The sequence below is a fragment of the Chiloscyllium plagiosum genome, chromosome 40 (assembly GCF_004010195.1).
Source record: "Chiloscyllium plagiosum isolate BGI_BamShark_2017 chromosome 40, ASM401019v2, whole genome shotgun sequence".
Classification (NCBI taxonomy): Eukaryota; Metazoa; Chordata; class Chondrichthyes; order Orectolobiformes; family Hemiscylliidae; genus Chiloscyllium; species Chiloscyllium plagiosum.
The window spans coordinates 17,377,778-17,390,863 of record NC_057749.1 but is presented as its reverse complement, the minus strand read 5'-3'; the positions used below and the strand labels follow the sequence as shown (position 1 = coordinate 17,390,863).

The 13,086-nt window shown below is 39.5% G+C and overlaps 1 protein-coding gene across 1 annotated transcript in view; it reads right to left on the bottom strand.

Moving 5' to 3' along the window:
• The window catches only part of myo9aa (myosin IXAa), a 363,558-nt gene that overhangs the window by 87,267 nt on the left and 263,205 nt on the right, over window positions 1-13,086 (bottom strand). Inside the window, exons 18-20 of the mRNA XM_043680122.1 lie at window positions 9,144-9,183; window positions 3,804-3,926; window positions 1,397-1,502 (exon numbers count right to left, since the gene is read on the bottom strand). Coding sequence (XP_043536057.1) covers window positions 1,397-1,502; window positions 3,804-3,926; window positions 9,144-9,183 — 269 coding nt within the window. The remainder of the gene's footprint in view (window positions 1-1,396; window positions 1,503-3,803; window positions 3,927-9,143; window positions 9,184-13,086) is intronic.

Below are 13,086 nucleotides of genomic sequence, written 5' to 3'. Positions count from 1 at the left end.
AAGTTTGCAGATGATGCAAAGAGAGATGGGAAGGTAAGTGGTAAGGATGACCCAGAGTCTGAAGAGGGACATAGAGGCTAAATGAGTGGGCAAAAAATGGCAGTTGGAATGTAATGTGGGAAAACACTAGATGATGCACTTTGACAAGAATGTATGACCTGAATATTATACAAGTGGAGAAAGCTTCTGAAAACTACACGACAGTGAGATTAGGGAGTCATGATACATAAATCACAAAAAGCAAGCATGCAAATTCAGCAGGCAATAGGGAGGGCACATGGAATGCTGGCCTTTAGTTCAAAGGGAATAGAGTGTAAAAACAGGAAAATCTTATTATAGCAAACAGGCACTAGTTAGACCACATCTGGATTACTGTGAAAAAGTTTGGTTCCTTTATCTAAAGAATTCTATACAGACATTGGAGGCAGTCTTGACAAGGTCCATTATATTCACCATGAGAATAGAGAGACTGTCTTTATGAGGAACCATTGAATAGTTTGGCCTGTACTCATTAGTTAGATGAATGAGAGGCAGTCTTATTGAAATATACAAGATTCACAGGGGACTTGACAGAACACATGCAGAAAGATTGATTCCCTTTGTGGGAGAGCCCAGGACAAGAGGGTATGATCTCAGATTAAAAAGTTGCCCATTTAAGACAGAGGTGAGGAGGAATTTCTTTTCTCAGAGGGTAGTGAATCTGTGTAATTCTTTACAACAGAGGGCTGTGGGTCATGAATTACATTCAAAGCTGGGATAGTTTTTTTTATAAGTCAGTAAGGAAATCAAGGGCTAATGGGGCAAAGTCAGCAAAGAGATAAGGATTTTCAGATTAGACATAATCTCACTGAAAGCAGAATGGGTTCAATGAGCTGAAAAGCCTACATCTGCCCTTTTTTATGGTCTTTGACACAGAATAAATACTTGAGTGAAGACTGCTCTTACTTCTAAACGTAAATTTGTTATAATTGCCCTCCTGTCTTCCCACAACTAATGCATTGCTAACTTTATGACAAAGATCCAAACAATTTCCCACTCAAGAGCCAAAAACACTTGTGTATGTTTCTCTTCTTCTCTATGTCACCACTGTGCTGAAGTCAATTCTCAATGTACCTTTCAGGACCTCTATATATCCCTCAAAAATTTCTCCCTAATGTCGACAAAATTTTAAATAGATTATTACGAAATCATGACATCTTAAAATATATTCAGACTTATCCTTCCTCATTCAACAAATGATGTCATACTCAGCATGTTATTATTTAAATGTGAAATCAGCTTCACTCAGAAAACACTTTATCCTTAAAAGTCATCATATAAAGTTTCAGTGGCTGTTTGTTCTATTCATGCAAGTAAAGCAAATGCTATTGGCCTTACATTATTTTAATTTATCAACTTATTAAATTTCCAAGCATAGCTACCTTTTCTGCATTTGATCGAATACATTTGACAAAGTAGGGCTCTGCCTGTCCCAGAGTCTCCATCAGTTTATTTAGAGAAGCCTGCATAAAGGAAAAAACAAAGGTAAACTACTGCAGTGCCTGGAATGAATGGACCAAGGTCAAAAGCACCCGAGATTAGAAAATGCAACACACCTTAAAAACTCAGAAAAAGTCATAAAAATCCCACTTGTTCAGTGAATTATTTTAGGTGAGAAATTGATTCAACAATATTCCCTCAAAATGTCTATTTGATTTTCAAATAATTAGCTTTCTTTTATTCTCCATCTAGTGTATTTTAAATACCATATTTAGCTAAGTGGCTGGACTCCCACCTTTCAATCAAAAGATTGTGATTTCAAGCCGAAATTTAGAATCAGAAGACTATCTAAGTAGACATTCCTGTGCAGTCCCAAGAGTGTTGCAGTATCAAAGGTATCATCTTTCAGACAAGGTGTCAAAGCTCCTGTCTGCATCTCAGGAGGAGTAGAAGATCTAATGGCATAATTTCAACATGCAACAGGAGGTATTTTCTCCCCAGTCTTGATGACCAGTTATCACTCCACCAATATTAAAACAGGTTAACGGCTCATAGAATGAACTGTTGCTTGTGGGATCACAAACATGAGTACACATCAAAATTACTGTATTAGCAATGTAGTGCTTTACAATGTGCTCGGGAGATGAAAAAAAGATACATAAATACATGTTCTGTGTTTCTTGGAGCTGCACGATCTATTTAAAAATCCTTCAACTTATTTTTATTTCCTAAGAGAAACTTCTGAAAGATTCTTCTTGCTCTCAGGGGTAAATTCAGATTATATATTCAACTTTATTGTACCATTTACTCTCTTATCACATTTGGTATATCATTTTCAGAGTCTAAGCTGCTCAGAGATTAACCTACAGTCTGGATGTAGGTTTGCTCGCTGAGCTGGAAAGTTCATTTCCAGATGTTTCGTCATCCTATTAGGTAACATCTTCAGTGGGCCTCCGGGCGAAGCACTGTTGATAATTCCTGCTTTCCATTTGTATGTTTGGGTTTCTTTGGGCTGGTGATGTCATTTCCTGTGAGTGTTAGATGGGCTGGTGATGTCATTTCTCAGAGAGTGGTAGATGGGGTCTAACTTGATGTGTTTGTTGATAGAGTTCCGGTTGGAATGCCATGCTTCTAGGAATTCTCGTGCGTGTCTCTGTTTGGCTTATCCTAGGATGGATGTGTTGTCCCAGTCGACATGGTGTCCTTCCTCATCTGTGTGTACACGTACGAGAATTCCTAGAAGCATGGCAAGAACTCTATCAACAAACACATCGGGTTAGGCCCCAACTACCACCCCTGAGAAAAAGAACAGGAAATGACACTGCCACAGGAAGTGACATCGCCACAGGAAGTGACATTACCAACCCAAAGAAATCCAAACATGTAAATAGAAAGCAGGAATTATCAATAGTGCTTCGCCCGGAGGCCAACTGAAGATGTTATCCAGTAGGGTGATGAAACGTCTGGAAATGAACCTTCCAGCTCAGCGAGCAAACCTACATCCAGAACCGCAACCTGAGCTATAAGTCTTCTCAAAACTCATTAACACACAGTATTTTATTTTGTCATGTTGTGTAAAATTCACAATTACAATAATTTCAAGCTGCTTTTATCCTCAATTCCAATGTTCACTTGTTATAAACATGGCTGTTATTTGTACACATTAAAATCAACATAGCAATGACTGTGGAACAATACCCATGCTATGAGAAAGAAGGAATTTATTTAATGATCATCTCATACAATAATTTATGTAGCACATTAGGAGACAACTGACCATGCAAGTGAAAATTAGAAGAAATGAGTCGTCTTTGTGAGGCAGTGTTTATAGGGCAAGACTGTGATAATCATTTCTTTGAACAACTGATTCAAACTTGCAATTTAATAAGGATCTAAATCATGTCAAATTTAGATATTTTTATGGCAAGCTGCCAAATAATTGCAGTTCTTCAATATACAGCAATCTAAGGTACTTGAGGAACAAGTTTCAATTAATCTATGATCTTTTCTCATTCTTGGAATCTTTACATTCTCATATTCAAGTTGCATGTTTAATTTTATGATGGTCAAGTTTGGTAACGAAGAAAATGAAATTCTTTAGAGATGAACAACCCACACTTTCAGCCAATTAACAGCTAACAGATAGCCCCCCACAAAAAAAACAATTTTAAACATTCAAAATCTTTCAGAACTCATCAGGCTACTGGCTACCATACAACCAACACTGGCATTGAAACTACGGATTAATATTCAACATGCTACATACAGTTCAAGGTAGAAAGTCAGTAAAATGGGAGAACTGGTCACTTGTATCACGTATTTACCTGAAATTGGGCACTAATGCTGGGTGGCTTTTTCTTTTTGTGCAAATGAAGCAAAGACTTGGTAATACGGTCATGAAATGTCAGGCCCATCAGGTACTTCAGCGACTTCACATCTAATAAGTGCTAGAAGGTCAAGATAAACAAGGTCACAATATTCCATCAGTTAAAAGCTTTGCTCAGAATGTTTACATTTGTATAAGTATTAAAATAAGGAGAAGAATTACAATAAGAAAGGTCAGACAAGGAGTTATACATTCTACATATCTATTCAACTAACATGGAAAAAGGAAAGTTGCTAGCATTAGAAATGCTGGAAATAATTAGAGCAGTCCACGCTCTGCGAATAGAGCAGATGGGCTAAACCTTTTTTCAGCACTGACTCTTCATCAGAATTAAAGGTCAAATGCTTATTTTTCACACATATTTATTATCCTTTTACGAGGTATTATTGATTCTGCTTCCACTATTGCCTCTGATAGAACATTGCAAGTTCTAACAATTTGAATCATTAAATGAAGAGTCATAGAGATGTACAGCACAGACACAGACCCTTCAGTCCAACTCATCCGTGCCAACCCCATATCCTAAGTTATTCTAGTCCCATTTGCCAGCATTTGGCCCATACCCCTCTAAACCCTTCCTTTTCATATACCCATCCAGATGCCTTTCAAATGTTGTAATTGTCCCTCCTCCACTACTTCCTCTGGCAGCTCATTCCATACACACACCACCCTCTGCATGAAAAAGTAGCCCCCTAGGTTTCTTTTAAATTTTGCACATCTCATTCTAAACCTATGCCCTCCAGTTCTGAACTCCTTGTCTGTTTACCCTCCATGCTCCTCATGATTTTATAAACCTGTATAAGGTCACTCCTTCGCCTCAGATTCCCCAGGGAAAACAGCTCCTTTAGCTCAAACTCTCCAAACCTGGCAACATCCTTGTAAATGTTTTCTGAACCCTTCCATATTTCATAACATTCTTCCTATAGGAGGGAGACCACCTCATGACCTTAAATTCACATCATAGAGATAGTAATTGATGTTATTTTTAAAAAAGTTTCCTTTTTAACTAATATCTCATTGTGAACCCTCAGAGATCTCCCCTCAACATTCTGTACTGTCATGTAAAGAGGAGAAAGTGAGGACTGCAGATGCTGGAGATCAGAGCTGAAAATGTGTTGCTGGAAAAGCACAGCAGGTCAGGCAGCATCCAAGGAGCAGGAGAATCGACGTTTCGGGCATGAAGGGCTCCTGAAGAAGGGCTCATGCTCGTAATGTCGATTCTCCTGCTCCTTGGATGCTGCCTGACCTGCTGCGCTTTTCCAGCAACACATTTTCAGCTGTTATGTAAAGAGCTCTAGTTTCTCTAGTCGTTGCTCAAAATTTCAAACAGTACAATTGCAATTTACCTGCATGCTCATATTACTGGATCAAAGCTGCTTTGATTCCCTCCAATGTTCTTACAGAAGTCATCGGACATACCCGAAAGTGATAATTTGTATATCACTCATTATATCTAATATAATTACTGATTTGCCTAGTTTCCATTGTAAGGTTTTCATTCAAGTCTATTTGAGTAACATAGACACAGATTGACTGTAAGAGCTACGAGCAGAAGTAGGCGATTCGATCCAATGGATCTGGTCTGTCATCCAATGAGATCATGGCTGATCTGCTAATCCTCAACACCAATGATACTCAAAAAATACAGTGCGCAGATTCCTCAAGAACCACGACAAGCAGACCAAACACAGCCAGAAACCCTAACCACCTTACCACACATCAAAGAAGTTTCAGAAATGACAGCCAGACTACTAAGGCCCCTCGGAATCCTAGTAGCACACAAACTCACCAACACTCTCAAACAAAAACTAACAAACTTAAAAGACTCAGTACAACCCATGGACAAAACCAACGTCACCTACAAAATTCCATGCAAGGACTGCCACAAAGACTACGTAGGACAAACAGGAAGAAAGTTAGCCACCAGGATACACCATCAGCTAGCCACAAAAAGACACGACCCTCTCTCCCTCGTAGCCCTACACACGGATTTAAAAAACCACCATTTCGACTCGGACAACATATCTATCCTGGGTCAGGCTGCGCAGAGATGCCAGAGAATTCCTAGAGGCCTGGCACTCCAACCACAACGCCATAAACAAACACACAGATCTAGATGCCATCTATCAACCCCTCAGAAAATGAACAGGAAACGACATCACCACAAAACCCAGGAACCCCAACCAGGAGAAAGATATAAATAGAAAGCAGGAGACAACAGCTTCGCTTCACTTGGAGGTCGCCACTGATAATGTTACCTAGCCAGGTAATGAACGTCTGGATATCAAACTTATAGCTCAGCGAGCAAATCTACACATAAACCTCAACACCAATTTCTTGCTTTATCCCCTTAACCCTTGATTTTTTAAAAAACTGATTAAAAATCTACCTCAGACTTGAATATATTAAAACAACCCACTCTACAGCACACTGCAGTAAAGAGTTCCACAGAAGAACTACACGCAGAAAAGAACTTCTCAGCAATCCCTCACTGAGATTATGCTCCCAGATCTAGATTCTACTAGAAAGGGAAACAACTTCTTCACATCTACCCTGTCAAGCCTCATCAAAATCTTGTATAATTTAATAAGGTCATCTCTCATTTTTCCACACATGCCCAACCTAACACACGAACAAGAAATTTGAAACAAGAGTTCTAATCAACACGATCACGGCTGACCTGATTTTTAACCTCAACTCCACACTCCTGCACCCTAATGACTTTCTTGGTAGTTAAGAATTGCCTTGATAATACTTAAAGACCTTGCATTCACTGCCTTTTGATGAATGGAATTCCAAGACTCTGAACCATAGAGATAGAATATTTTCTTATCTCTGTCTCAAATGAGTGACTCCTTACTTTCAACTTATGATCTCTAATGCTAGATTTTCCCGCAACAGGAACCATCCTTTCCACATCCATCCAGCCAAGTCCTCTCAGGATCTTATACGTTTTAATTAAATCTCCTCTCACCATTTAAAGCTCCAGAGATAAGGGCCTTACCTGCCCAACCTTTCCTCATAAGGCAAACTGCCCATTCCAGTTATTAGTCCTGTAAACCACTCTGAACTTTCAACACATTAACATTCTTACCTATTCAAAAAAAATCCTTCCATGTCTGGAATCAAACTAGTCCTTCTGACCTCTAACATAGTAGAAACTATCCATCGGTCTTATATAAAAGGCCTAAAACTATTCACAATTTTCTTGATGTTTTGTGTAGTTTTAGCAATATTTGCCTACTTTGGTTAGCTTAATTCCCTTTGAAAGTGGCCAAGGACTCCCAAATCTCTGTGCTGCAGCATTTTCCATTTAAATAATATTCAATTTCTCATTCTTCCTATCAAAGTGCATAATCTCACACTTTATACATTATATTCTATCTTACAAATTTTTCCCTGCACACAACCTGCAGATTCTTTTTGTCATCCTCCCACTTGACTCCTGACCTATTTTTGTGTTATCTGCAAACTTGGCAAAAATACAATTGCTTCTCTCATCCAAGTCACTAAAATACATTGCAAATAACTGCTGGCAAGTCTGGGAATTTCCACTCAACAGCAAGCCAGAAAACTTCTATTGTTGGTAACTAAGCTAAAAAGGAAAGGACCACCTTATCAGGCCCAACCAACCGTGCATTCATCCATTTCACCAATTCATTGTTTGCTTCCTTAATGCTGCAATTTCTCCATTTCTATTAACTTGGTCCAGATTGAAATCAGTTCTAATTTATTATTTTAAAAAAAGGACCTCTTGTTTTAAACTAAAGGTCAAATGGTACAGTCATTTTAGGAAGCAAGCTCCAGGATTTTTACCCATCTAGAGATAGCATGTACTTGGAGAGGATCTTTCAGGTGATGGTGTTCTTATATACCTACTGGTCTGGTCTTCCAGATTAAGGAAACAAACAGAGGATACGTCTCACAGGCTGAGATATATAATAAAACAGCAGGGATCTTATGCTTGGATTGTACAAAACATGAGTTAAACCACAGCTAGAGTACTGTGCATATTTCTGATCATCATGTTACATGAAAAATATGATTGCACTAGGAAAATAACAGAAGCATTTTACAAGATTGCTGCCAGGGCCGAAAACTTCTAGATTAGCAGAGAGGTCAACAGCCCAAAGGCTTTGATTTAAAGTAACTGGCAAGAGGACGTGGAGAATCTTTTCACCAAAACATTTCAGGATCACACTCTAAAAAAAGTGGTAGAGACAGCAACTCTCCTCATACCTGGATAACGTCTTAAATTTCTGGTCTGCAGTCCTGTAGGTTAAGTGGGATTAGATTAGATTCCAGCTCTCTTTGTGCTGGTACAAGCATAAATGACACAGAAAGAGCCATCCAGCCCAAGGGTTCTGCCTGTAAAAATGACCCCGAGCTGCCAGTTGTCTGCCACTATCTTGTTCCATGTCAACACTTCTGTCTCAGGCCTGTTGCAGTGTTCCAGCAAGGTTCAATGCAAACTAGAAGAACGCCACCTCATTTTCTACATGGGCACCTTTTGGCTTCAGGTCTCAACAACAAGTTTAACAATTGTAGCGTATGGCCAACTGCTTCCTTATCTTTTATCTACCTCCATTATGCCAAGTACTACCATTTTCAATTCATAGCCTCCATTATAGCCTACTGAGCTTCTCTTTTTCCCTGACCTATTGTCAACAATCTTTTTGCCTCTCTCTCTGGACTCCCTATCCACTTATCTGCTCATTCCTTCTCCCACATAGTGAAATTAACTATCTTTCTTAGCTGCTTATAGTTCTGAAGTAGGGTCACAGGAGTAAAAATGTGAATTCAGTTTTCTCGCCAAAGATGCTACTAGACAAAGGAAGGTTCTCTTGCAATTTCTGTGACCATTTGTTTCAGACTTACAGCATCTCCAGTTTTGTTATACCTGTGATACTGAGCAACTATGATATCATTGAAAGACAGAACACATTTGAGTGTTGAATGGCTTTTAGTTTAGCTTAATGAAATGTGGTTTTATGGGTTGACAAATAAATATTTGGTTGCAGTATGAGTGATAGTGCCTTCACTGTAACCCATAAAAGACAGGAAGAGTGAAAGGAAAAAGTAACATGAAAAATTGCAGTAAAGCATCATATTGCTCAATTTAAAATATAAGGTCACTTGAATCACCACATTACAACCAAAGACATTTGCACAAAACACAATGAGTATTCGGTAGCACACCATATAATTTTGCCCTGAAGACAAAGGGCTAATTCACCTCTCTCAGAGAGCGATAGAAAAACAAAATTCACATTCTTACCTTTGGTAGAACAAGTTTGGTTTTGGAGTTCTTATTCCTCCTAGTGAAAGAACACAGTAAGTGTTATGAAGCAAGCACATTCCATTTTAGTCAGCAAGTAGTCAGTATCACTAAACACTGTATTTTTTTAATAACACTAATGATAATCATCGCCAAATTTCACAGTGTAAATGTCATCTGTTTTGACAAAGTCACAAAAAAGAAGCAGTCTAAGAGACCATATACTCAGAGCACCCTTGATACAGACAGTACAGTGTCTTAATTGTCTACTAATGGGGTCACAGGACCACAGCAGAGTGATTGTGGTGAATCTTCATAACACACTATTTGCATCTCAGATGAACTGTGTACAATTCTGGGTGCCACACTTTAGGAAGGAGAGAGTGCAGAAGAGGTTGATTCGAAAGGCTGTAGAGATGAGAAACTTCAACTGTGACGGTGAATTAGAAAAATTGGGACTGTTTTTCTTCAATAGGGGAAAGACAAAATTAACTGATTAAAGTTTTCAAACATGACAGGTCAAACAAAGAAAAACTGTTGCCATTCATAAAAGGATTAAGAATGAAAGGGCACAGATCTGAAGCAATTTGTAAAAGGAGTACATGTGATACAAAAATAAAAACCTTTCCAGACAGCAAGTGGCTTGGGTCCGAAATTTATTGCCTTAAAGTGTGTTTCAATTGAGGCATTCAAGAGGGCATTAGGTGACTATTTAAATATAAATATTGTGCAGGGTTAAGGGCAAAAGACAGGAGAATGACCCTAAAGCATGATGTTCATTCAGAGAGCCTGTACAGACACAATGGACTGAATAAACCCCTTCTGCAGTGGAATAATTTTGCAATTCTAACCCTGAAGAGTGTATCAGCTGTAAAAAGAAAAATATTAAATGCAATTTGCACTATGAGAGCCTTTTGGACAGAGGCCATAGCAGATGGAAAGTATCTCTTGACCCGCCGCAGTGATTTTAAACCCCAGTACTTAACTGCATGAGTCCTCTCAGTCTTTTTCCTGAATCCAGTGGAAAATGCAAGGTGGGCGCCAAATAGGAGTGGGATTTTATCCAACAGGAGGCCGCCACAAGGAACCCAAAAGAATACTGAAAGTCCGTAGACCAGGAACATTAACTGTTTCTTTTTTCACAGATTCTGCCATACTTGTTCAATATTCCTAAAGTTTGTATTTTATCAAACCAAAGAAAATGGTATTGGCGGTCAGGTAATTAGATAGAAGGGGCCAGACAGACTTCATGGGTTTGGGGAAACAGCACAATTTAGGGCCAAGGTGGCATGACTGATTCTCCTGGCCCTGAAGAAAACAAATAAAAACAACTTTCTGGGTTTTCAGTTGTCACCAGCAATGAAAGTTCCTCTTCAATGGTTTCAGGTTAAAATTGCAACCACATATCCCAAAGACAATCAATATTTATTCTGCACATCTAAAAAAGAACCACACAAACTACTGCAGGACATAGTCACCTGGCAGCTGCTTAAATAACTACTAAAAATTAAAACTGGGATTGAGTATGGTGAATCACTGCTCACTTTATTACTCCATTATTACAAGAGTTCTTGTTGTTATTTGCATTGCTGTACATTAGTAAGTGTTAGTAAGTGAACAAATACAGAGGAATGAGATACAGAACGCAACAGAAAAATCAAAGCATCGATAATCCAGTATAATGCAGAGAACCACTCAGACTTCTTGGCATCATGGTAGCCCACAAACCCACCAACATACTAAAACAGCAGCGAATGAACTTGCAAGACCCTATACAGACAACAAGCAAAACTAATGTCATTTACAAAATACCATGCAAGAACTGTAACAAACACTACATTGGACAAACAGGCAGAAAACTAGCCACCAGGATACTTGAACATCAACATCAACATCAACAAGACACAAAAAGACATGACCCACTCTCACTAGTACCTTTACATACAGATGAGAAAGGAAACCACTTCAACTGGGGACAACACATCCATCCTAGAACAAGCCAAACAGAGACAAGAATTCCTAGAAGCATGGCACTCCAACTGGAAATCTACCAACAAACACATTGACTTGGATCACATTTACCACCCCGAGAAAAAGAACACAAAATGACATCACCAACCCAAGGAAACCTCAACACAAATAAAAAGTGGGCCATACACCAGTGCTTCACCGGAGGCTCACTGATGTTACCTAGTATGATGCGAAACATCCAGCTCAGCAAGCAAACTGACATCCACAAGAGGTAAATGCAAATTTATACCTGCTAGTGAATGATTCATTAACAGAATTATGGGAGAAATGGTGGTATGGGAAGAGTAAAGTGTTGACATTCTGCACTCTGCAGTAAAATACTTGCTCTGAAATCAAACAGATTGCGAAAGGCAAATACATTTGCTATTTCAGAACATTTATATCAAAACCTAATATCACATTTTCTTCCCACTTTCTGCTCCTGCGTGCAAAAAGCCTTGTTGGCCAACAATTGCCACTGGCACTTCTCTAGTTCCCTGTCCAAGTGGCCATTTTTCATTTCTGAACTCTCAATAAGAGAATTGGCAAAGTGTTTTAACAGTGATTAGATTCCCTACAGTGTGGAAACAGGCCCTTCGGCCCAACCAGTCCACACTGACCCATTTCCCCCTGACTAATGCACCTATCACTATGGGCAATTTAGCATGACCAATTCACCTGACCTGCACATCTTTGGACTGTGGGAGGAAACCGGAGCACCCGGAGGAAACCCACACAGACACGGAGAGAATGTGCAAACTTCACACAGACAGTCGCCCGAGGCGGGAATTGAACCTGGGACCCTGATGCTGTGAGGCAGCAGTGCTAACACTGAGCTACCGTGCCGCCCAGTGGAAGGCATTCTAATTAAGTCCAGCACTGACATTCACTTTCCAACAGGGATAAACTGTATGATTAGTTGCAAGGAAACTATTTGTTCTCTTCTCCTCAGTTCAGAGTTTAAGTGGAGGTCCATTGCCACTACAGTAAAATTCTGACAAAGGAGCAAAGAATCACAGGATTGATGCAGTTTAGCAAGAGGCCAAGAAGCTCATCTTATTTGCAATTGCACTGAGCATTTCAACGGTGCCAATCTCTTGCCTTTACCAGTGTCCTGCATACATTTTCTATTTAGAAATCAGCCAATGCCCTCTTGAAATTCTCAATGGAATCTCCTTTCATCACTTCCAGGAAGAGCATTCCTACCCTGACTGCTTGCTAGGTGCAAGTTTCTTTATCTCTTCACATTTTCTTCTCAAAAAACACTTTAAAACACAGCCTTCTAATTCTCAGTTTACAAATGGAAACAGTTTCCCTCTACTCACTGTATTCAGAATCTTTATGATTTTGAAAACTTTTATATTGGGTTAATCTTAGTCTTCTCCTTAAACAGCCCCAATATCTCCAATCTTTCCTCATAACTGAAGTGTCTCATCCCTAAAATCACAATCATAAACCTCTTCTGCACCTTCTCCCGATCATATCCTTTCTGTGCTGTGGTACTCAAAACTGTACGTAATACTCCATCTGAGGTTGAACCAGTATCTTGCATTAGTTCATCATAGAACATAGAAGAATACAGCGCAGTACAGGCCCTTTGGCCCTCGATTTGCGCCGATCCAAGCCCACCTAACCTACACTAGCCCACTATCCTCCATATGCCTATCCAATGCCCGCTTAAATGCCCATAAAGAGGGAGAGACCACCACTGCTACTGCCAGGGCATTCCATGAACTCACGACTCGCTGAGAAAAGAACTTACCCCTAACATCTGTCCTATACCTACCACCCCTTAATGTAAAGCTATGCCCCCTCGTAACAGCTGACTCCATACGTGGAAAAAGGTTCTCACGGTCAACCCTATCTAAACCCCTAATCATCTTATACACCTCTATCAAGTCACCCCTAAACCTTCTATTCTCCAATGAAAACA